The 27,030-nt window shown below is 36.7% G+C and overlaps 1 protein-coding gene across 9 annotated transcripts in view; it reads right to left on the reverse strand.

Moving 5' to 3' along the window:
* The window catches only part of osbpl8 (oxysterol binding protein-like 8), a 79,889-nt gene that overhangs the window by 34,546 nt on the left and 18,313 nt on the right, over positions 1 to 27,030 (reverse strand). For 3 of the 9 annotated variants that reach the window (XM_079870016.1, XM_079870010.1, XM_079870020.1), the window contains exons 2-4: positions 21,655 to 21,745; positions 4,039 to 4,075; positions 725 to 865 (exon numbers count right to left, since the gene is read on the reverse strand). In XM_079870016.1, coding sequence (XP_079726142.1) covers positions 725 to 865; positions 4,039 to 4,075; positions 21,655 to 21,699 — 223 coding nt within the window. In that variant the 5' untranslated portion in view covers positions 21,700 to 21,745. Of the gene's footprint in view, positions 1 to 724; positions 866 to 4,038; positions 4,076 to 16,827; positions 16,941 to 21,654; positions 21,746 to 27,030 lie in introns of those variants that run through there. The other 6 variants (XM_079870014.1, XM_079870018.1, XM_079870013.1 and 3 more) reach the window with 4 other exon arrangements.

Genomic DNA, 27,030 nt, shown 5'->3' on the forward strand with positions numbered 1-27,030 from the left:
AGTAGTCTAATGCAAGTCTAATGCAACTACTAAAAGGGAAAATGGCTCATAATTTAAACATTTCTTCTTGTTACTACATTCTCCGCTAAATTTCCCATGTAAAACGTCCTTGTAACTTTATACTCCTCCAACAAACACATATTTTCCGCTGGGGTAAACTGCACTGAGCGGTTGAATGATACTCGATCCGCCATGTTTTTTGTTTTGAAAAGTGTCTTAATTTACCCAGAATGCATTGCAGTGTAGTCCTACTTAAGATAGTCAGAGTCTTAAGTGCTTTGTGCAACGGTCTGATTTAGATGTCTATCTGAAGTCTGACTATCTACTATATCTAAGCCATAGTCAAAGTCTATCTTTGTGAAACCGGCCCCTGTGTATAGTGTAATATTGTATTGTATACACTGTTTGCCACTGTACGTGTGTCTATTGTGCATATAACCTTTACTTGTTATCCATACCATCATGCAGTGGAGATTGCACCACCTGTACACTTCATGTGTTCATGGTGTAATGACAATAAAGTGATTAGATTTTTTTTTTTGTACCTCTCAAACCACTTTGAAATGTAACCTGTAAACTGAACTGGTCTGGGATCAGATTTCCACTCTCATGCAGATGAGACCTTTAAAACGTCTCGGCCAGACTGACCACAGAGCCTTCAGCCCCTAGAGACTTCTGGGGGAAATCCGTGTGTCCGCAGCCGTGGTGGTGTGTGTTCTCTTACCGTGGGTGTAGCTGACGCCCGGGCTGAGGGAGGGGCTTGTGAGCAGGTCTTTACTGGGCGTGTGAAGCCCCGCCTCCTTCCCACGCTGACTCATCCTTCCCGGGGTCAGAAGCGCCGCATCATCACCGGGCACTAAGGCAGCTGTGGAAAAATAACAGGGACAGAAGATGCATTTATAAAACAACTGAACGCCGAATCAGTGGCTGTTTTTCACACTACACACAATCTTATAGGATTGATCTGGTAAAATCTGGTTTGAAGGCAATACTCTACAGGCAAAAACATTTTTTGATAACACTTTATTTTACAGTGTCCTTGTTACAAATGTTACATGTACTTACCATAGTAATAACAGTAAATTATGCATAATTACATGCAACTAACCCTCAACCAAATCCTAATCCTACCCTAACCCTAGTATAGTAAGTGCATGTAGTTGCTTAATATTACTCAGTACTTAAATATATAATTACACTGTAACAATGACACATTAAAATAAAGGGCAACCCATTTTGTTTTCATGCACTGGTCAATTTTGAGATTTTGGGCTATTTGGCTTTTCATTACGTTTCTTTTTTCAGTCTACTGGAAAGACACAATGAAAAAAATGGTAACACTTTACAATAAGCTTCATTAGTTAACATTAGTTAATGTACATGAACTAACAATGATCGATACATTTGTTACTGTATTAGTTGAGCTTTGTTAACGTTAGTTACTAAAAATACAGCTGTTTATTGCTTGTTCATGTTAGTTCACAGTGCATTAGCTAATGTTAACAAATACAACCTTTGATTTTAATAATGTATTAGTAAATCTTAAAATTAATATTAACTAAGAATAATAAATGCTGTAGAAGTATTGTTCATTCTTAGTTCATGTTAACTAAGGTAGTTAACTAATGAACCTTATTGTAAAGTGTTACCCAAAAAAATTTAAATTAACATTTGAGTGTTTATTGAGTGTTAACATTTGTGTAATACACTATCTATTTGATGTCTATGGAAGCTTGTTTCCGCCACTGAATAATAAATAAATAAATAATAATTGCGACTTTTTATCTCACAATTCTGACTTTTTTTTCTCACAATTGCGATATATCAAGTCAGAATTGTGACTTTTTTTCTCAGAATTGCGAGATATGAAGTCAGAATTCTGAGAAATAAAGTCGCAATTGTGAGATATAAAGTCAGAATTGCACGATATAAAGTCGCAATTCTGAGAAATAAAGTCGCAATTGCGTGTTATAAAGTCAGAATTGTGAGATATAAACTATTCTGAGGTAAAAAAAAAAAAATTACAAAAAAGTCCGTCTTTTTTTCCCTTAGAATTGGACTTTATATCTCACAATTGTGAGAAAAGATGTCAGAATTGCGAGATATAAACTTGCAATTATGTGTTATAAAGTCAGAATTGCGTGATATAAAGTCGCAATTGTGAGAAAAAAAGTCAGAATTCTGACTTTATAACACGCAATTCTGACTTTATATCTCACAATTTTGACTTTATAACACGCAATTTTGACTTCATAACACGCAATTGCGACTTTATTTCACGCAATTCTGACTTTATATCTCGCAATTCTGAGAAATAAAGTCAGAATTGCGAGATGTAAATTCGCAATTGTGAGATAAAAAGTCGCAATTATCTTTTAAAATGTTTTATTTTATGGCGGAAACAAGCTTCCATAGATGTCTGAAGATTTCATTTAAAATAATAATAATAATAATAATGTGTTTAATTTGTATAGCGCCTTTCCCCAAGCTCAAGGACGCTTCACAATAACAGTAAGGAACAGACAGTCACTTCAAACATAATCAGTTAGATGGACAGTAGACATTTGCCAAGTCCAAGACATGAGCGATTGCAGTTGCATATCGCATAATGCAAACAGTCGAATACACACAGAAACCATAACATTGTAATTACAGAGTAAAGCAGTCCAAAACAGTATTTCATTTAGTACTATTAGAACAGGGAGTGTCGATGTGGATGTTAAAGTCACCAAACAAGATTAGTTGTGACGATGGAGCACAAGCTAACGTTAGCAGTTCATGGAGTTCGCAGAAAAAATCATTTTGCTGGTCTATAAATTAGGATAATTGTGAGGGGTCGGAACATATATCATTTGCCTGATTTTATTCCTAAAAACAGGGTGATTTTTTTTCTGTCTTTTGACAATATTTTCAGATGTATGGAGTGATAGAAATAGATAAACTTTAAACTCTAATATATCAATAAAATAAATCCTGTTTAGTAAATGTTACTAAATGTTAATAAATAAATAAATGTTTAGCTTTCTGTTCTGGAAATGTATGCAAATGAGTGCATATTTAATTAGATAATGCTGCATTTGCATTTCAGAAAACTAGTACAAAAATGTTTGAAACTTAATTGGTATTGGAAGTATTGTGAATTTTTTTTTACCCTATTCTTAAGGCATCTTGCCTTAATTGGATTTAAAAATTGTGATTCTTTTGATTTCAAATGACAAAAGAAATTAAATAGCTTTGAGTTGCATTCACCAAAAAGCCATATTTTTGTTCTGTCTGTCTGACTCCGAGATGCAGATTTTGTTGTACAGCGCTCCCTCTAGTGGCCAACGCACAGAATAAAAACAGGCAAAATTATTACATGGTATTGTCCTGAAACTCTTATCTGTAATACTATTATTAATTTTCTCACTGCAACAAGATTGCCGTAAATCAGTAATGATTGTGTTTGTGCACGTCTTCAGATGAGAAAATTAAATGCACATCAAAATCTGCATAAGAATGATCTAATGACGCAGTGCAAAATGTGTAAGGGGAACTAACACAAGCTTCTAGTGAATGCGTACATAGCACACACACACACACACACACACACACACACACACACACACACAACTTAATGTGATTTAAAAAAGTAAAAGAGAAGCTGAACCGACAATGCTCAATCATTTTTATGCTAATCATTCATTAGAGATGCTTGTTTGAGATGAAATCTGAATATTTTACCATCATCACTGAAACTGTGAAACTAATTACTAATGAGCCAATTAACCAAACAGCCATGTAAGAACATATAACACACACACATTTTCAATAAACATAGTTTTGCATGATTTATAAGCTGTTTTACTCATGAGGACCCAAAAATGTCCCCATGAGGATTTAAGATATTGTGGGGACATTTTATCCCCATAATGTAGGGTTTACCTGAAACCCACACACACACACCCACCCACCCACCCACCCCACACACACACACACACACACACACACACACACACACACACACACACGACACACAGGTGAATGTCAGCTTCTTACCTGTGGTGACAGGGTTCTCTCTGCTCTCTGCATGATGCTGAACACACAGACACACACACACACACACACACACACACACACACACACACACACACACACATCAAGGGTCCGCCAGGCAGTGTTGGTTTTGGTGTTGGTGAGATTTTGTGCGTTGTGACACGTTGGCAGCAGACAGACAGACGGCATGGGAAAAAAGGACAAAAAAAGACAAACAGGGGAAAAAAGAAAAGCAGCATTAGTTAAAAATGACAAACACAATGACGCATAAGACACTGGCAACAAAATCAAACTTAACAGACACTAAGCAGAACACACACACACACACACACACACACACACACACACACACACACACACACACACACACACGACAATGTGGATTAGCACAGATTATAGCTCTGGGATTCTAATTGGTCGGCACATCTGTCAATCACAGTACGACAAACACACTTGTGACAGTAATTGGCAAATGAAGCCGGTTTGAGGTCATGTAAATTATCGTTTGATTAATAAAGATTTCAGAGCTGCACTGGATGGGTGTAATGGAATTAAACCTACAGAACGTGTTCATGTTAATGCCCTGATCATGAGCACGAATGACACCTCAGATCGTGAGGACTGCTGTTCATTAGCTTGCATAATCAAAAAGAACATATTTGGCATTTAACTAACTAGTCTAATCATGTCCGTCTGTCTGAATTAACGATACACCAGCCTAGCTAATCTGTTGCAATATTTTAGCTCTGTACAAATATAATTTAATAACAGTTAGAGCGGATTGAAAAGCTCAAGGATTTATGATGTTTGACCACTTATGACAGTATCAAAGCTGTTTCAGTATTACTGGGATTAAGGATATAAAACACAGAATCAATCCAAAAAAAAGCCTCTTTCACTTTGAACGAATAAATAAATAAATAAATAAATAACAACAACAACCAGGCAGCTAACGGAATAAATAAGTTGAAGTAATAAAAGCACTAAAACTGAAATAATTATTTTAGTTAATTAAGTTAAAGCTAAATAGAATATATATATATATATATATATATATATATATATATATATATATATATATATACATATATACATACACATACACATACATATATATATATATATATATATATATATATATATATATATATATATATATATATATATATATATATATATATATATATATATTAGGGCTGTCAAACGATTAATCGCAATTAATCGCATCCAAAATAAAAGTTTGTTTTTACATAATATATGTGTGTGTACGATGTATAATTATTTTCTATATATAAATACACACACATGCATGTATATATTTAAGAAATATTTGCATGTATATACTGTGTATATATATTTATATTATATATAATTTATATTATATATAAATATTTTATATATAAATAACACATTTTTCTTAAATATATATGCATGTGTGTGTATTTATATATAGAAAATAATTATACTCCATACACACACATATATTATGTAAACACAAACTTTTATTTTGGATGCGATTAATCGTGATTAATCGTTTGACAGCCCTAATATATATATATATATATATATATATATATATATATATATATATATATATATATATATATATAAAAAGTCTTAAGATTTCAAAACACTAAACTGAAAATATAAAACCAAAAGCCATTTCAAAATATTAATAAATACTATAATAGCATGTAATAATACTAAAACAACACTGATTGTATAAATGTGCCCCATATTTTAAGGCAATTGCTGTAGGTCATCTGGCTATTTAATGTAAACAGAACATATGAAAGCTATAATATACAATGCACATACTGCACTACTAGTAGTATCCCATTCTCCAGCTCAGCCAATGAGAGCAACTGAAGCCGTTCTTATCAAAACATATTTCTATCATGAACAACGGCATGTTTTCATTGCACAGCCGGAAAAGCATCTGTTCGTTAATCCTTAAACAACTCGATGTCGGCTCCGCTTCCTCCTGCAAGAAGCGTCCAGCATCTGTGTTGATGTTACTGCCCATGCTTGTCTATTCTGTTTCCTGATAAACTGTCGGATGAGCAACAACTTCCTGATGATTCTGAAGGCCTCAAAAGTTCCCATTCACTGTAGTGATCATTTGAGCCATTTAACCAAACCATGACTATTTTCATTAGGCTATCTTCTAGACAACAAAGTGATGGGACATTTCTCCTTAAGAATTTGTGAAGATTTCAATCTGATAATATGTGACTCTGGATCACAAAACCAGTCACAAGTCGCACGGGTGTATCTGTGGCAATAGCCATTGTATGGGTCAAAATTATCGATTTTTCTTTTATGTCAAAAATCATTAGGATATCAAGTAAAGATCATGATCCATGAAGATATTTTGTAAATTTCCTACTGTAAATATATAAAACATTTATTTTTGTGAGTGAATGCACCATAATCGTGAACATAAATGCACAACTTTAAAGGAGATTTTCTCAATGTTTAGATTTTTTTGCACCCTCAGATTCCAGATTATCAAATAGTTGTATCTCGACCAAATATAGTCAAATCCTAACAAACCATACATAAATGGAAAGCTTATTTATTCAGCTTTCATATGATGTGTAAATCTCAATTTCAGTGACCCTGGTTTTGTGGTCCAGGGTCACATGTTAGAATATTAAAAGGTGCATTGATTTGGCAGTCATCTTGAACTTGCCACATGAATCAAGCAAAAGCGTTTCGGCCATCAATGCTACGATTCAAAGCCAGCCCTCTTTAATTTATTCAGTGAGCAAAAGTGTCTGATAATAAGACGGTTAGCAAGATAGTGCAAGTATTATTCAGCTGGTCATGTGATGTCGGCCCCCATGACGTCGGCTCATTACCATGTGAATGAAACTTTTTTTTAAAGTCTTTTATGACTGGAGTCTTCCTCTCATGTGATCGTACATCATTTTAAACCAACTTTTAACCGAACATTTATTTAGGGGTCAAACTTTTATTACAATTTGCAGAGTGCACCTAAAAATGTATAGCGAAGCAAAACATGCAACCTTTCTGTGACTCAGTCATGCATTCACATTATGTTTAGCTTTTTTTTGTTTTTACAGAAATTAATACTTTCATTTACCAAGGATGCATTAAACTGTTGAAAAGATGTTAACTATAACATTAACTATACTGTTACAAAAGCTTTTGATTTCAAATAAACGCTCTTTTAAAAAAATGTATTCATATCCTGATGAAAAATGTATCATGGTTTTCACACAAATATGAAGCAGCACAATTGTTTTCAACATTAATAATAAGAAGATTTGTTTTAAAGCCCAAATTCAACATATCAAAATGATTTCTGAAGGATCATGTGACACTGAAGACTGGAGTAATGATGCTGAAAATTCAGCTTTGATCACAGGAATAAATGACATTTTAAAATGTATTAAAATAGAAAACTGTCATTTAAAAAAATAATATTTTACAAAATTACTGTTTACTATATTTTTTGAATAAATAGATGCAGCCTTGGTGAGCTTAAGAGACTTTAAAAAAAACAAAAACAAAAATTAAACCGACCGAATGATTTTTTTTTTTTTTTTTTTGAATGATAGTGTATGTATTCAGACTCACAAAGAAATCAGTCAGTACATTCTCAGATTGCAGAACAAACTAAATGCTGATGTAACGCTGACGTTCTCAAGGTTTCTCCGGACACATATTTAGTTCTCCTGTGGTGCCGGTCTGATGCAAAATTATGGTAATGACACTCGATTCTGTCTGGAGGAATGAATCAATGCAATTGCTCATCACCAGCACCACATGGAGTCTGTTTACTCCCCCTTCAGCACTAAATATGAGAGAAAAATCAACATAATTCTGCTAAATGAATTTACATATGGTCAAACAGAGCTGAACATATGATCAAATTAGGCAAGATATACAACGAACACGCAAGGCCCAAACATGGTGCAAATGATCATCCAAATAGCATCCAGCACATCGATCCGATCAATCCGTGCATCAGCGGGTTTCTTCTGAGCTTCCTCAAGCTTTGACTCATTCAAAGTCAATATACTCACATAGTGGGCATAATGAATGACATAAACACACACACACACACACACGCCGATACACTGATAACTCCCAAAAATCAGCTAATTTGATTAACCTGTTTACATACAAACCTATAACCTGGCAACACAAGTAAACCACGTTTACAATACTTTATATATATATATATATAAAAATGAAATTTATATATATACTGATGTCAAATGGTCATCATTCTTGTATCAGACTCATGAGTATTTCATTTGTGAGATGTTATGTTCAATAAATAAGCAGTATTTTGACTGTACCACTTCTACTTCGGTTGCACGTGATGACAACACATTTCTATAATTGCTTGGGTCAAGAAAGAGTCGGAGTTTGCGATATATCTCCTCCTCCAGTTCCACAAACGCTCGCTCTGTCTGGATGCACTTAAATTAGCAGCAAGGTTGGTTTTCTGTAGCGTATCACACATGCGCACTTCAATAAACCAACAGAATTCTGGTTGAGTTAGTTAGTAGTGTGTTGAAGGATTAGTTCACTTTCAAAAAAAATTTGCGGATAATTTACTCACCCCGATGTCAACCAAGATATCCATGTCTTTCTTTCATTAGTCGAAAAGATATTAAGGTTTTTGAGGAAAACATTCCAGGATTTTTCTCCATATAATGGACTTCAATGGCAACCAACTATACCAATGTTCAAAGAAGGTTCAAATGTCCGTCTCAATGCAGCTTCAAAGTCTCGACACAATCCCTGTCGAGAAATAAGGGTCTTTTTATTTTATTATTTTTATTTTATTTTTTTCGTGCAATACTTGGCACATCTCAGAGATGGTACAAGACTGGAATTTGTGGTTAAAAAGTGTATAATTGTTTGTTTGTTTTTTTTTAGAAAATGACCGATCGTTTCACAAGATAAGACCCAGTTTCTGGACTGGGATCATGTCGAGACTTTGAAGCTGCATTGAGACGGACATTTGAACCTTCTTTGAACATTGGTATAGTTGGTTGCCTTTGAAGTTCATTCTGTGTAGAAAAATCCTGGAATGTTTTCCTCAAAAACCTTAATTTCTTTTCGACTGAAGAAAGAAAGACATGGACATCTTGGATGACATTGGGGTGAGTAAATTATCAGCAAAAATGTTTTTGAACGTGTACTAACCCTTTAAACTGGCGGTTATGGTAAGAGGCGGGATATTTCCCAAACATGCTCGAAGCACTTGACCAATCACAACACACTGATCCAACCGACCAATCAGAGCACATTGTGCTTTTCAGAAGGAGGGGCTTCATAGAGACAGGAACTAAACAGAGTTACTGACAGACTGGGAAGAGAGGAGCTGCAACAATTTTACATTAAAGCATGAAAACCTATTCTAGCAGAGCCCAAAAACAAAATCAAGACTTTGATGTAAAAGTGCATAAAAGGTCCCTTTTAAGCCATTTATGACCTTACTCTGTAAAATATTTTTTTTTACATGACCACATGCATTGTCTTATTATTAAGCATACTCAGGTTAAGAACGTGCATGTAAACGCGCTTAATGAACGTCGTTATTCAAATAAATACAGTCAGAGGAGTATTTTGTAATTCAAGGTGCATGATGTGACTGACTAAGAAAGAATATTTCACAGATGCACATTTTCTCACTGATTAATCTAAAGGTGCTTTCGACACTCGGCTCAGCGGTCTTGTTTAAAGTTTAACTATGTTTCATACCCCAGCTGCCAACATTTTGTGAAACCACCTTGATTTACAGTCCCGTAAATGACTGTTTAAGCATCTTCTGGATGAGTCAAGCGGCCTGCCAAACAAAGACGACAGCTGACGTTTTAAACCCTCAGCGTTCGGGTGTTTTCCAGCAAATCCACAGGGAGATTAATGTGAAACACTCAAGAGCATTCGACGTCCGCTTGCATGCACAAACACACGTGGATTTCAGCAGCAGTCACAGTCGACGGGCCGATACGTGATTCCTGCTGGATCAGCACTGTCATGACCTTAACACCAAGTCACTAAAAAACAACAAAAAACCCACAGGAGCATCGACAGCCAGAGCAGAAGATTTCTGACACACCTAGAAAGAGTAAGAGTAATCGCTCACCCGGAGGCGGCATAGTCGGTCCTGAGGGCACAATTACAGAGAAGTAAAGCACTTTTAAAGCACTCACAAAAGCTTTTAGGAATGTGCAAAACTCTTTTCAGTCGTTCAGGCAAACCACCGACTAGATGATTTTAATATATGTATTGCACGTTCTTTTTGGTCTTCTGAAAGTCATGGATAATTCGGCTGTTCATTCACGACGTGCATTCAAAAATAGCTTTAAGGAATACTTGTAACTAGATTCAATCTTAAAAGCAAAATGATTGCGACAGGACAAAAACTGCACAGAAATCAGACATAAATTGAATTCTAGATACAGGGGATTATACTCATTGTTTACGGGATTGACACACAATCAAAGCCTATTGGTTTAAAGTTGTTGTTGAATTGAGTCGCATATTTGGTTTAGTCTTGAAGTCATCCCATTATCATTACCTCTTACATTTAGCTGTTTTTAACGTGCTAACTTTTGCTGCCAGAACATTTGTAGTCCTGTTAGTCACTGTTTCTGTTGATCCAACAGTATTATTCTTTCTGAATGATTATTATATTTTAAGAGATTACATTTTTGGGTTGTTGTGCGAGGAAAAACATAGCAAACCATGTGTAAAATTATATTTATATGGCCAGGCAGGAGCCTTGGTTAAAAGGGTGTAAGTGGTATGCGATAATAGCTAAAACTCACTTTTGTTGAAACCTGCCTTTCAACAAATCATGTTACACAACTTGGCAAATGGTAATGTATTTCACTTAATTAATATTCATGAGCTGCTGATGTTTATTCATGCTCCTGCTTGCTAATAATCCAGTAATCGTGTAAACAAACTGAGGGATGCACTGAAATTATTGTCTACAGCCATTGACAGCATTATATAAATGCTGAAAATATTTATTTGGTGTTTATGTTTAGACTCTTTCACAGTCAAAAACTCTCCTATTACATAAGCAAATAAGCGTTTTGCTAACAAGAATGCTAAAAGAGAAATAAAACACAGATTGGTGTATACAGTATCAATCTATCACCGGGATGCTTTCAAGCGCTTCTCATTGGCTGGTAATGGGTCGGGATCCCTGTTATTTTGGACCTGAGATGGATCCTATTACCTCTGCCGTGTTCTCGCTGATCTCCAGTCAGCCTTAATATTGACCGCTGGCCCATTTCAGATGGTGGGACAATTTTTAGCTCCAAATCTCCTTTAAATTGTGTTCTGTTTGAGAGAACATTGCGGAGACTGCAGTGTGGTAATGTCACTAAAGCACTTTCCATCTACTTCAGGGGAGTGAAGATGTCAATGAAGTCTGGGAAGGCAAACGCATCTGATCGGCTAATGCTGTCTGTCAGCCGGTGGGAGAGGAGTCAGCAAACACTTGCTAGTGACAGACGTTTAACATCACACGCAGCTGACGTGGATGAGGTTCAGCTGACAACCGCCGAAGATGCCAAGAAAAGAGGAATGGAAGAGAGGTGTAGTTTTACTGGCAAAGAAACAGAGCAATAAAAACAAACAGGAGGACAAATACTGACGGAAAATAAACAAATCGTGTTTTGCATTTAAAATGACCTGAGAGTGAGAGCACTAGAAACAGTGTTCACATGCTTATGATGAAAAAAAAAAAATGACAAACTCTCAAATAAATGAAATAATGGATAATATCTAGTAAAGAATAAAACATTTAGAAACATGTATATGTATTTAAAGGGCACCTATTATGACTCTTTTCACAAGATGTAAAATAAGTCTCTGATGTTCCCAGAGTATGTATGTGAAGTTTTAGCTCAAAATACCCCACAGATAATTTTTTACAGCATGTTTAAATTGTAATTTTTTGGGGCTCAGAAAAACGCGCTGTTTTAGTGTGTGCCCTTTAAATGCAAATTAACTGCTGCTGCACGACACAGGGGGCGGAGCCTCACGAGCTCGCTCAGAGTCAGGACAATCTCATCTGATAATATCAGAACAGAAACTCTCAGTTGCGGTGTTCATTTCGACTCGGAGTCTGACAATAATGCCCACAGAGCCAGAGAATATATGCTGTATGGACATAGAACAGGTATAGTTTAGTTTAATTATGGTTATAACTTATTTGTCATCTGCTTTTATCCACTAATACAAGCCTGCTGTAGCAAAACCCGTCCGAATGATGACCAAAATATACTGACGAGTTCAGTGAAGTTTATTGTACATCACACAAAAGATGAGCGTTAGTTTTACTCCAGAGAATCTCTGTAAGAGCTGAATAAACACAGTATAAGAAGTGCGCATTAAAGTCTTATCCATAAACTCTCTCTCTCTCTCCCTTTCATTATCAACAACATACACAGCGAAATACACAAAACACAGTAAACAAATATACACACCTTTTCAGTGGGTGCTAAATAAACTGGTAAACCTTATATCCGTAAAATGACTCGAAGAGCTGTCATAAAGAGCGCGCTCGCACTTTCACTTCTGCCGTGTCCAGTCACGTTAGGCCTGTTGCTCCGGAGAGTGTAAGCTTGATCACAAACAGTACAGATCCATCCTTGAGTAACAACGGGAATAAATGAAGACTGCTATGTTCATTCTTACATCCATCAACAACACACCTCAATCACTTAGGAGACATTCTTGTCTACAGCGGCTCAAGCGTCGAACAATGGCGGACTCTGTGTCCAGCTCACTCAGGGCGGGTCTAGGCTCAGACTGAAGTGTCACTCAACAGTCGTGGGAGGGGCCTGTGCAACATTGCGCGGAATCTGAGAACAGCTCATTCTGAGACAGTGCTTATGATTTATTGAGATTAGGGCTGCACGATATTGGAAAAAAAATTACATTGCGATATTTTTTTTCCCAACGATATATATCGCGATATTGCGAGCCATCAATCCAGGCTAAAGTCAATAATTACCATTCCATGTTATTAATAATTTCACTAATAAGCAAGCTTCATTACAAGTAACAAAAAGGCCACTTAATATTTTATTCCAGAAACATATTTCTCTCAGAATTCGGTGAACGTTCTACGCAGGACCTAACGTTCTTCAGGTTCTAGGACCTGAAAAATTATGTTTTCTGTGCTGATTCAGTGACGTGTTCATGTAAACGGCACCTAGACCCAGCAAAAGTAATGATTAATAATATGTAAAATATTACAATGAGACATTTTAATTGTTTATTAATAAACAAGTGTTTTCTGTAAAGATGAAGTTGACAATACTGACTCGCGATCTTCGCAGCAGTGATCGGGAGAAATGCACTTTTCATACAGATTAAATATAGCTATATTTTTTTTAATGGTTCTGTTTAAAAGTAGAGATTTCTGTAGATAATAGATATATTTCTTTCTTTCTTTTTTTTTTTTTTTAGGTGTGTGAGGCGAGTAGGCTACCTTTTACGCTGAGTTTCGGTTCATGGATCATAGCTTAATCTCGGGTTCAGGCGCTGGCTGCTATATTTAATTATTATTAATCATTATTAAATCCAGGAAATTGGATAATGAAATACTGATTAAAATTAAGATACAATTAATACAAAACGAAATTCGTTTTAAAGAAAGGCTTTGTGCTTTCTGTTTGAGGTCTCTGTGAAAGTTTTAAAGCAGTCTTTTAGTGTCGCTTTCATAACGGTCGCGTCCGTAATATCACGTAACATTGTTTTTTCCTCATAAATGCGAACACGAAAAATAAACGAATGTTTAAAAAAGACAACCATCCACAACTTTATAACACTCCAGCAAAGTAGCCTACCTCTTTTTGGTCAACATCCTCCTTTTTGTAGACGAAATGGGCTAGTCCCAAATAGCTGATTTTGACTTTTTTTTGCGGCGGATCCTCTTCGTCGAGCATTTTTGAATGTTGGATGTGAGCGCGGTGAGCTGCAGCACAGCGAACCAATCACTGTGCAGGCACGCAGAACGCGTATGTCACCCCAGCAAAAAGCCATACAACAAACTCGTGTTTACTGTGTGCTACCGTTCTCTTATGGCATAGGTTCTCAAAGTGCGGCCCGCGGGCCAATGGCGGCCCGCAGAAACATTTCTGGCGGCCCGCGATAACATCTGATAACATCTGTAAAACTGTTGAAACTATAGGCTACATTGCTTTGAAAAAAATTAATCTCCGTTTAGTGGTGTTTAGCGGCATCTATAGGCATAAGCGGTAATTACAGGTGTGGTCCGACCGATCGCAAGTGACAAGTGACTTTTAATGACAAGCTTATTATAGCCGCGTTTCCATTACCTTTCAAATTTTTCACGGCGCGAACACTTGCAATTTCCTATCAACAGTGGAAACAACTTAAAATACTCAATCATTTCTGGTCATACAGAAAATAATAATACATTATTCGCAACTACTTTTATTTGTGTAAACTCATAATAACAAAAAAACGTTGTGCTTTTGTAAAATAAAACAAAACAATCAGTAGCCTACGCACTTTCATGATCTCCGTGAACTGGAGTGCGAGAACTGAAACAAAATATAGCCTATGTAGGCTAAAGCTTGAAATGTCCACTTTTAAACAAACAAACTCAAATCGAAAGCTAATAGGCCTACTTTCTGATGTTATCCGTATGAAAGGTGCATTCCTCTCCAAAAGCGCATCTGCTTAACAGCGGAGATGGAGATATGTTTTTAGCCGACACTTAGAAAACAATAGTTTATTAATAAATAATTAAAATGCCACGCTGTTTTTCAGACACATTTATTAATATTATTCTAACTCACCTTTCTGTGGGCTGTGGTTCCAGAGACACAGGCTATATTCAGCACTGTGGGAAAAATATCAATTCTAATTTGGCCTTAGAAAACCAGTAAAAATCGACATGTTTTCCATATTAATTTGTGAATATTTTAAAAACAAAAATCAGAAAATTCGTCGATATTTACTTTTTTGCGCAGCAGTTGGTGTGTAGCCAGTTCAAATTAAAATTTTGTTTTAAAAAGACAACAACCGTTCATTTTTCGTTATTTAATTACGGGTTAAAAAGATAGATAATAATAGCCCAAAACATTTGCGCAAATCTGTAATAATGGAAACGCGACTGACAGGCAATTATAGATATGAATGATGATGACGACTTGTTTGGTAAGCTTCTATTTTAAAATTTTCTCTCTCTCTCTCTCTCTCTCTCTCTCTCTCCCTCTCTCCCTCTCTCCCTCTCCCTCTCCCTGTCCCTGTCAGGTTTTCCTGTGGTGCTTTGGTAGCTGGAATTGCCCCTGAATAAGGCCTATGCTGATAAGAAGCAAGGCACACTGAGGCTGTTTGTTCTAAATAAGTTTGCTCTTGAAATGGACTGCACACAGGACTGTTATATCCCAAATTTGTCTGTTGAGGGTAGAGAACCCCAGGGATTTTGTTTGCATTGCAATTTTTCTCAAGATTTGCCAGGTTTAGCCTCAGTTAATAATAGCCTCAATAAATGTAAACTAGAGATGCAACCTGGTCATTAAAATTATTTCAAATGGGATTTTCTTTTCAGTATTTTTTTTTCTTTTTCTCCCCCGCCCCTTTGGCGGCCCTCAGTTCAATGTTGGGTTCCTAAATTGGCCCTCACCTATCAAAACTTTGAGAACCCCTGTCTTATGGGTACTACTAACATTACCCTTCACATCGCATGTTCCGGCGATGTGACTATCGCTCATTCGCACATCGCGATGTCGATGTTAAAACAGAATATCGTTCAGCCCTAATTGAGATTGTAAAAAAAACACTGGGTGGATTTTTATCATTCTAGGGTGGTTTTGCTCACACACATTTATGTTCAAACACGATGTAAAAGTGAATTTTGCATAATAGGTGCCCTTTAACTCTATAATTCTATAGTAAAAAACAAAACCAAATTTAATAAATCCTTTCTAAAAATAATGCATAAAAATAGTCTGAATTCTCAAATATATACATATTTTAAATAGAATTATAAAGATATAATATTATTATAAATATTAAGATTAAAGAAATCAATGTTTTGTTAAATTTATTTTGTGTAATAACATTTTTTTTATACGCTTGAGAATTATATTTAATAAAATAACTTGTTAAAAACGGGAAGAAATTATATGTCAGATTGTTGTGAAAGGTAAATCAGAATTTTTTTTTTTTTTTTTTTTGGGCATCATGTCAAACACCATTTCGAGAAACATTTTCTTCAGAAAATGTACAAATCTAGTTTTCTATTGTTTTATTAACACACAGGCTGTGAGACTCGGGTCACGCATGAGACGGGACTTTCCATATAGATGATGTCCTGATACGGACACAGACACACACATTCCCAGAGGCCTGCTTTCTGAACAGTACGGTCATGCTTTGGCCAACCATCCGCAGACAAACCACTCGCACAGATTACCCAGCAGCTGTCTCGTGTCCAGAATTCACAACACACACACAAACACACAATGCAAATGCTGTTACTCCGGCATCTAAAGTTGCAACATTACCAGAGCCCACAGATTATCAGAGTTCAGTAACTGTTCAGAAAGAACAAAAATATGAATCACACAACATTCCCGCCCGTCTACAGCCTAACAAAATCATACAAGAGCATACATCATACTCATCACACACTCATACATCAGTGCAAGACTCAGGATCAACACAGAACGCCGCCTACACCCAGCGATCCATCATCCGTCTGGATGTATCATGAGAGTAACAGAGAGAAACGGAGCCCTATCCTACCGTTAGCAAGCCAGAGCCGTCTGCGCAGACACAGAGATCATGCAAACACACACTGTGCGTGCCGGACAACGCACTGATCTACTCTTTCCCACACACTCCTTCATCTCAGACGCTGCTCCTCCCTGTTTCTCTTCCCTCTGTTGATCATTAAATGATCGTCTGTTTGCTCAGTGTTTCTCACGACTGGACAGTCAGTGAACTGGACACAACGAAAACTTCACACACACACACACACACACACACACACACACACACACACACACACACACACACACACACACACACACACACACACACACACACACACACACACACACACACAGATGTTTACATGACATGCAGGTTAAGAAAAAAAGTATTCTTTTTAGGAAGAGTTTTATTTGATTATGATTTAATTAATTATTAGTTACTTTACGAAACTGTCTGTAAAACCCCAAACAAACTGAATAAAACTTGCATTTATAGAAAAGCAAAAAACATTATTAACTAATAATTTCTGTGAGGTCAGTAAGTTAATACTTCAATTCAACAAGCATGCATAAAATTGATTACAAGTGACAGTAAAGGCATTTTACAAAAAAAATATCAAATCATGTTTCAAGGTTTCCACAAAGATATGAAGCAACTAATTCATATCAGAATGATTTCTGAAGGATCATGTGACACTGAAGACTGGAGTAATGATGCTGAAAACTCAGCTTTGATCACAGGAATAAATTACACTTTAAAATTTTTATTTTATTAATCAAATAAATGCAGCTTTGGTGAGAATAAGAGACTTCTTTCAAAAACATAAAAAGAGAGATCCAAAACTTGAGAACGGTATAATGTCTGAAAGGTTTCTTTATGACAGTGCTGTTTACGTTCTGCACACAGACACACACAGTTCACCTAACACAACTTATTTTAACGTGTTCTCGTCGACCACGTTCACTTAGACGGCATTCATTCAAACTTTCCCAAAAAGCTTCTTATATTTATAAACCACCCTGAACATGCATAAGTTGACGTGGATAATTGCACCAACCCATCATGACTCATTTCCAAGTTTCCATGATCTGACTATTAATAATTCATCTTTCATTCATTCATCCATTTTAAAACGAGCTATAAATCGCTTCATGAGGCCATTACAGAAAGTACAGAATTTAAAAACTTCACAATGTGATTAAAGACTACAATCAGTAAAAAAGAGAGGCTCATTAGTAAAATAATATGAAGATATTGACAAACTATAAATAGCGGAAGTGTCAGAGCAAAATATAGATGATGCTCTGAACTTCAGAAGAAGTAATTACTCACAATATGCTAATACAAACAAATTAATTTACATTTACATGAGTCTAAGAGTCATTTTATTTTCTCAGACACGGCTGAATTTCTCCTACTGGTGTTTGTGCATCTGCATTAAGTCGAAACATCCCGTTCGTGGCCTCACACGGCTGACATCTACTCTCAGATACGAGACGCTCATCTGCCGAAGACAGGAAACCAGTGGCAGAGGTTTCCTGCCAAACAGAGAGTCGTTGTCTTCCTCCATCTGATGTCAAATTATCACCAGCGACATCCTGCATTTCCTTATCAGTGCGCATATATAAACACATCAGACGAGGTCACGGGGTCACTCTGATGAAGCTATGATGACTATTTGAAAGTTCAAACTTCATTAAAAGTATTTGATTGCGTTTCACATACTTTTGAATGTCAACAAACATACATAAAATGTTAATTAAATAAAACCCTGAATATTTTTTGAGGTAAAGAAGTAAATGTTCATACAGTCTCACTTCAGCACACCAGGTTGTGAATATAGGAAGAAGTCTCACACACAAACTGAGCTCCAGTGCATCTTGGGATAGCGCTCAGACCGAAAGTATGACAGACGATCCTGTAAATAAGGTCTGGCTCTCGGGTCAAGGTTTACTGGTTTTTCCAGCAGATGTCATAAAGTAGCTGTAATTTTACATCCCTCCAAACTTTACAGCTCATCGTGTCTCTCTCCGTTCAGATGATTCAGCCAGGAGGAGTGTGAGATTTATAACTCAAAGCATTGGAGTAATAACGCCAGTCGATTCTTATTTTCAAACCAATTTAGGCGTCACGGCTGATAAATCATCGTGTGCCCATTAACAGCAAAGAAGACAATTGAGGACTGGAATGACAATAAAACTGAATACGTAAAAAAAAAAAAAAAAAAGGGTGAAACTCACAAAAATAAAAGCCCAAGTTATTTTTCACCCCCAAAATCAAAAGTAATTTTTGTTTTGTTGAAATTATACTCTAAAATCTAAAAGAAAATGAATCCTACTTCTAGGATCATTAGCGTTTTTGCATTGTTCCTTTATTATATTATTATTAAATACATTATTTCCATCCCAAATTCTAATTGCCATAATGTGCAAAAATGTATCATTACTGCAATATTATATTATATTAAAAGAAAGGTACAATTGAAAGTTTTTTTTTTTATTTATGCAACATTTAAATGTATCTGGACAGAAAAAAAAAATCTTTTTATTACAGTAGAAATATGATGCATGTCATTTCATTCACTTTTTTCTTTGTACAACACAGATTGTTCATTTATATTAATAATATTATTATTAATAATACATTTTTTTTGTGATATTCACCCATAAACCAAAACTACAGTGTATTATTCGTACAGATGTATGAGGGGTTGTTGAGACACTTCAGAAGGCAACACACTGTAATTAATTAGCTAATACCCCGATGCTGATGCTTCTGTGAATGAATGGATGAATGGTGTGCAATGGTGCAATTACAACCCATTTACAGGGAACTAAAAGCCAAAATTGTCTGGCACACAGTGACTTCCTTCTCTGCCGCCTCAGAGAGCTGAAGATCTGATCTCAAAGTGGACACTAAACCTTTATGTATCTTCTGCCACGTGTGAAACAAATAGAGCCGGAGGATTATAAACCACACTTTACTGAAATTAACAATAAACAAACAAACCCCTCACAGCTCTTGTTCCTGTAACCGGCTTTAATGGCTCATGAATAAAAGTAACAACATCTCCTCCTCAACAGACATTTATTTAGGTTAATGAAAGTGACAGAAAGCGCTTCTGTGTATGTGGCTCACAGGTGCATGCTGGGTAACACCTGAGGCTTGTGTGTGAAACGATTCACTGGTAGTTTGTACACTAGCAAAACAGCCAGAATCGCAATACAAACACAAATGCTCAATAGTGAACATTTAATGTGCTTCTCATTTTTTTTTTCTGGACACATGCATTGTGACTTTATTTTTATGACAATAAAAAATGTTAGCTCTGGATTCTTATTATCGCAATGACAATTTTTTTTTATGTCAGGCATTTTAGATTTGATCTTTTATCTAAAGTGTTTCTCACTCCTTTAACAGTATGTTTTTTGTACTGAAACTGAAACAATCTTTGAAAATTAATTAGCATGCATTAAAGGCAGTGCAACAAATTCTACAATGATAAATGCTTCTCTTAAAGGGATAGTTCGGCCAAAAATGATATTTAACCCATGATTTACTCACCCTCAAGCCGTTCGAGATGCATATGTCAATCTTTTTTCAGACGAACACATTTTCAGTTATTTTAGAAAATGTCTTAGATCTTTCAGTGGTTATAATGTGAAGTTATGGGGTCCACCTCCTTCAAGTCCCAAAATGTGCATGCATCCTTCACAAAAGTAATCCATCCGGCTCCAGGAGGATAAACGAAGGCCTTCTGAGGGTAATCTGTGCGGTTTTGTCGTAAAAATATACATATTTAAAACTTTATAAACGAAAATAACTGGCTTCCGGCAACGGTTGACGTGCGTTCACGGAGATGGATGCCGGCGTATGATGTAGGACGTAGCGTAGGAAGCGTCATGACGTAGAACTTAAAGGACTTGAAGGAGGTGGACCCCATAACTTCACATTATAACCACTGAAAGATCTAAGACATTTTCTAAAATAACTGAAAATGTGTTCGTCTGAAAAAAGATTGACATATGCATCTCGAACGGCTTGCGGGTGAGTAAATCATGGGTTAAATATCATTTTTGGCCGAACTATCCCTTTAATTTAAATAATAATAATAATAATAATAATAATAATAATAATATTATATATATATATATATATATATATATATATATATATATATATATATATATATATATATATATATATAGATCTGAAATTTTCTTCTAGAATGATCATTTTTATCAAGCTCGTATATTTAAGTTCAATAATTTCACTTAAATGGCAATGCAAATTACCTATTAATTGTCATTTAAGTGAAATTACTTAACTTGAAATGATCATTCTAGAAGAAAATATCAGATGGCACTTAGAGGCTTTTGCATCTGAACTCGTCATATATATATATATATATATATATATATATATATATATATATATATATATATATATATATATATATATATAAATAAAATTGCAATATAATCAGTAAAGGTAAAGACAAATAATTCAGGAATACGAAAAAAGGGCTTAAAATGTCTTAATCATCATGAAATTAATCTCACGATGCAAACAAAACAGGGTTATACATGTTATTAAATCTATTATTTTGGGGCAGTAAGAAGTATCCCAGCATGCATTCGTTATTTGTACTATTCAATATTCACAGGCTCGTTCTCAAACACTGACAGCTGAGGAGTATTTCTGTCTTTTGTAGTCGCTAATGGGAGAGAAAGTGTGGTGATTTTAAAGAGTGTGGCGTCAGCAGTATTAGCTTTGTTCTTGTCATTGTGAAGGCCGATACATGCTCGTTTGAGCTCTAATGGCTCATTATATTCACATCATTATATTCACACTCACCTGAGCTCTCTCAGGATCACCCTGAGACTCAGCACAAGACTCCATGTTTCTCCAGAGAGTGCCGGTCAACGCTGTTCACAGATCTGCATGTCTGCGGAGACACAAACAGATTCACTTCAGACAAGTACATTACGATGCATGTTTATGCTAGGCTAGCCAAGCAGCTTAATCATAATTAAAGGAATAGTTCAGCCAAAAATGACAATTATTATTAAAGAATTGCATACTTGCACTGTGTTCGAAATCGAATACTTCCTTACTATTTAGTATGCAAAAAACAGTATGCCAACAAAGGAGTATACAAATACACAGTAGGTGAACAGTATCTGGATGACCTTATAATTCCAGCGATATTCTGAAGTGCGCATTCGATGAACACTTTACTATGCCATGAGGCCATGGGAAAGGGTTTAGTGAATGACAATGAAGCAACAGTGGGAATGACAAAGTAAGTTTCAAACCAAATGTAGCACCTAATATATCCAGTATGCGATATTAGAAACAGGGTTAGAGAGGAAAAGACCATCAGACTGGCATTTAAAGCCACCTAACCACAGTTTGTATAGCAAAATTCCTCTATTTTCTCACATATTTGCTATTCTGTAGACATTTTTTTGAAAGTTATCATTAGTTTACCAAGACATTTCATGACAATATCTGACGCAGACAGCTCTTATTTGAAGCGCAAACATCGATGGCACTCAGATCATTTGCTTTCCTCTTTATCTCGGCTACAACGCCGTCAGTCAAACGTCCCACACAGCGAGAGTGAGCAGCACAAGCATCCTCAGGTGCCACACAGACCCGGATTCAACGCATGGCCTGTCAACTGCTCAGACCAAACTTTCACAAGCGGAAACTTTTGATCTATAATTAGCAAAGTAGGTCATGAAGGGGAAAAAACGATGGAGAGAAAGCAGAGGCGGTCCAGGAGGCCTTGTAGACTGTGAAACTGTAACAGTGTGACGTGATGCGGCTCAATTTACACCCTTAAACTGACCTGACGTCCTTGTGCGCATACTAATGGTCAAAGGTTTGGAATAATTACGTTTTTTGATGTTTTGAAAGATGTCTCTTATGCTCACCAAGGCATTTATATAATCAAAAACAAATCCGGTTTCCACAAAAATATTAAGCAACATAACTTTGACAATAAGGGACATTATTCATAACTAGGCACCAATAATAATTAAAGGAACACTCCACCGTTTTTTTAAATAGGGCTTATTCACTTTCTTTCCTACATTTAGATAGGTGGGCAAATGCATTTTTGTCTCAGTGCATGCATTGCTTTAGTTTGACAGGGTCGGCGCTAGCTTAGCTTAGCATAATGAATGGAATCCTTTGTTGCCAGCTAGCATGTCCTGAGTAAAAGTGATATAAAAAATTAAAACAACCCACCTAATTGCTTCTTGTGGCCTGCGTATTCACAGCAAGTACAAATAGCGATGCAGATTAACACTAGGCGATTTCCTATGCAGATATTGCCATTCAATGTCAGGGAAAATGTGTCCCTGAGCAAGACACTTAACCCCTAGTTGCTCCAGAGGCGTGCGACCTCTGACATATATAGCAAAAATGTAAGTCGCTTTGGATAAAAGCGTCAGCTAAATGAATAAATGTAAATGTAAATGTATTGACTTGGGACTATATTAGGGGGAAGCACAGGCGAAGCACTGCTACTTGGGCGTGATATCTCTGCGCCCAAGTAGCAGTGCTTCGCCTGTGCTTCCCCCTAATATAGTCCCAAGTCAATATCTGCATAGGAAATCGCCTAGTGTTAATCTGCATCGCTATTTGTACATGTTGTGAATACGCAGGCCACAAGAAGTAATTAGGTTTTTTTTTAATTTTTTTATAGCACTTTTACTCAGGACATGCTAGCTGGCAACAAAAGATTCCATTCATTATGCTAAGCTAAGCTAGCGCCGACCCTGTCAAACTAAAGCAATGCATGCACTGAGACAAAAATGCATTTGCCCACCTATCTAAATGTAGGAAAGAAAGTGAATAAGCCCTGTTTCAAAAAACGGTGGAGTGTTCCTTTAAGAATAACTGAGCAGAAAATCTGCATTTTAGAATGATTTCTGAAGGGTCATGTGACACTGAAGACTGGAGTAATGATGCTAAAAATTCAGTTTAAATTAGGAATAAATTCAGGAATATTTATAAGAATAAAAAATAAAATAATATTACGCAACATTTTTTTTTTTCCAATTTCATTTTTGATCAAATAAATGCAGTTTTGGTGAGCATACGAGACTGATGTTTCAAAAACACAAAAACATTAAATATTTCAAATTTTTCACCAGTTTGTCAACTCTTCCCCATTCCTGTCTCAGACAAAGATGTACAATAGTTTGAGAGTCACAGCTTACTGACTAGTCAACACAATGTGTGTGTGACTTCTAGAGAGACCTTGTCAAATTAACACTCCACAGCGGGACGCAAAACCACAACCAGAAAGTGGTAGACAACTGTTCTTCTGAAACAACATTCATGCCTCTTCAATCTGAATATGAATAACAACTGCTGGGAAATATCCAGAGCCTGTGGCTGAAACACATCGGCTGGAGATAATGGTCCGCACACACACACACACACACACACGCTGCAGACCAAAGGGAATAGAAACAGTTGCAGGCGCGACTTCAAAGGAAACTTCAATGCGTTTTATGAAACACAAAGCCGGTGCAGGTGAAAGGTTGTGGAGGGACGCGCTGGTCTGAGAACAGTGAAGTCCAGCTACAAGCAGCAGAGAGGAATATTTAGCTCTCTAAACGCCCCTCTGTTTATTTAACACCTATTCTGGCCTGTTAGCATGCTAATTTCAGTCACCGAAAGCACAAACCTTCAGATGTTCTTATGCATATAGGTCGGGTAATATCGATAAAATTCAATATTGAATACATGCATTTGCTCTGAAATGGCACAAATAAATAAATAAATAAATAAAGGAACCCATATTGATCAAACAGTCATTGTAGTAAATTCACTTCAAAATCTTCAATTGTAAAATACTATGAAAAGTAGTTAAAAAAAAATAAAGTCAAAAATTGACCAAGGAAGAATATTACATTTTTGAATTTTTATTTAAATAATAAATAATCTATAGCAATATTTACCTATAAACATAAAAAACAATGCCACCATGAGATCAAAACAAACTGATTCCCTAAAATGAATCAAACCTCCCAAATCATACATTAGAGACACAATTAAAATATCTCTCGTCTTAACACTCTCAAGTCATATCACATTAAAACTGAGTGCTGTTGTTTGACCTTAAAAAGCAGTCTGAAGCACCAAGTGGACGAAGAACAGTCCCCGAGGGCTGTTTCTTCTTATTGATCCCTCAATGCAATTTTCCAAGGACATTTATTCTTTATTTGAGTTATTGACGTCCTGTCAGGGTGTAGAAACAGTGGCGTATGACAAGAACTAGCCTAGCTGCTTTAGGTCAGTGGTCACCATCAACTTTGTATGTTTTCCTTATCAAACACACCTGAATAAACTTGTGAGTAGAGACTCCAAGACCTGAAATGTGTGTATCAGATAAGTGTGTACAAAAAACGCAAGAATTTCATTTGAGGCCAGAACAAACCACAAAAGAGGAAGAAAGAGGATCAAGAAATGCTAAAACTGGAATATTTGCAGAAGTAAAACCACAATGGGTGTTGGGTGAAATAAACCAAAAGAGTGCAGAACAACTAACAACGTAGTTTCAAAGTCATTCCTTAATTAGCTTTGTGATTTCACACTGAATAATAAAGCAAACATACAAAACCTTTAAGCAAATTTCCCACAGACGCCTGTAGCGCAAGTCTAGACGTCAGCCTGTGTGACCGTCAACACTCCCACACTCAATCTGTGTGAACATACGTGACAAACTCTGAGAACTTCGTGGGACACGTCGAATCTGTGAGCAGATACAGATCGCTGTGGTGAGAGAACATGTCCAACCTACTGCCACAGCAGAGCAGTGAAAACATTAATTTGATTCAATCTGCATGACCCAGTTTCTCAGCATGCTGGAGGGTTTCGTCTTTAACAGCACTAACTCTACAGACGGTTGCTTATGGTTCAGGCCCTGTTTACACCTGGTATTAAGATGCGTTTTTGGTTGATCGGATCAAAAGTAGACGAGAGTCATGTTTTAATCCGCCTCTTTTGTCCACTTTCATCCACTTCTGTCCTGATTTCTTTCGAGGGGACTCAGGGGAGGGTCTATGTATGGTAGGGCTGTTTTAGCATCGATGTCGCGATGTGCGCATCCACGATAGTCACATCGCAGGATGTGCGATGTCAAGTATAGGGATCGTAGTTGTCGATCCGTGATTCATGATCAATAGGCTACGGGTCAGCAGCTCCCCGGCCCGTAACGCTTGTAATTCGCGGATTAATTGACCGTTCGCAAAACCCCGCCCTCGAACGGTCCTCGTCCAATCCTAGCTCAGCAACTGTAACTAAGGAGAAGGACCTCCGTCAAACATTGCGATTTCAACAACATGGTGAAACGATGTGCCTATGGCACCTGCAAGTCTGACATTAGGTACCCCAAAAGCTTAGAGGGAGGGGTCGTTTTTTTCGCCTTTCCAAAACCCAAGACTCAAGCGGAAAGATGCCGACAATGGATTAAAGGGGGGGTGAAATGCTATTTCATGCATACTGAGTTTTTTACACTGGTAAAGAGTTGGATTCCCATGCTAAACATGGACAAAGTTTCAAAAACTAAGTTGTACGTTTGAAGGAGTATTTTTGTTCCAAAAATGTTCCAAAAATACTCCTTCCGGGTTGTCACAAGTTTCGGAAAGTTTTTTTCGAGTATGGCTCTGTCTTACGTAAGATAGGGCGGAATTTCCTTATATGGGTCCTAAGGGCACTTCTCCGGTAAGATCGCGGCCGCGCGCGCACTCGTAGACCAGAGCAAGAGAGTGAAAGCAGTTCGCCATCAAAGCGCCCTGCCCGGCTTTTGGGAAGTCAATGTCACCAAAGAAGTGTGTTTTTGGTTGCCAGGGCAAGACAACCCTGCACAGATTCCCAAAGAACCCAGCGTTAAGGAACCCGTGGATGGAGTTTGTTTTCCTGAGCATAAACGGAGTTGTGTAAGACTGTTGTTCCCTGCATTTCGACGATGATTGTTTTATAAACAAAGCCCATATCGACGGATTTGCAGATCGTCTAATGCTTAAGGATCGAGCAGTCACAATGATAAAGGTTCGCGGTCGTGCGTTGGAACCGGACGGTGAGTAAAACTGTTTGTTGAACAAATGTCTCTGTGTGTTGTTAGCTCGGCGCGTTAGCACAGCTAAGCTTCGCCCACAGGGCCCGCCCCCAGCCGCTCGTTTTTTTCCGGAAAGACTCGGTACAGCACAT

Source organism: Squalius cephalus (assembly GCF_949319135.1).
Source record: "Squalius cephalus genome assembly, chromosome: 4".
Lineage (NCBI taxonomy): Eukaryota > Metazoa > Chordata > Actinopteri > Cypriniformes > Leuciscidae > Squalius > Squalius cephalus.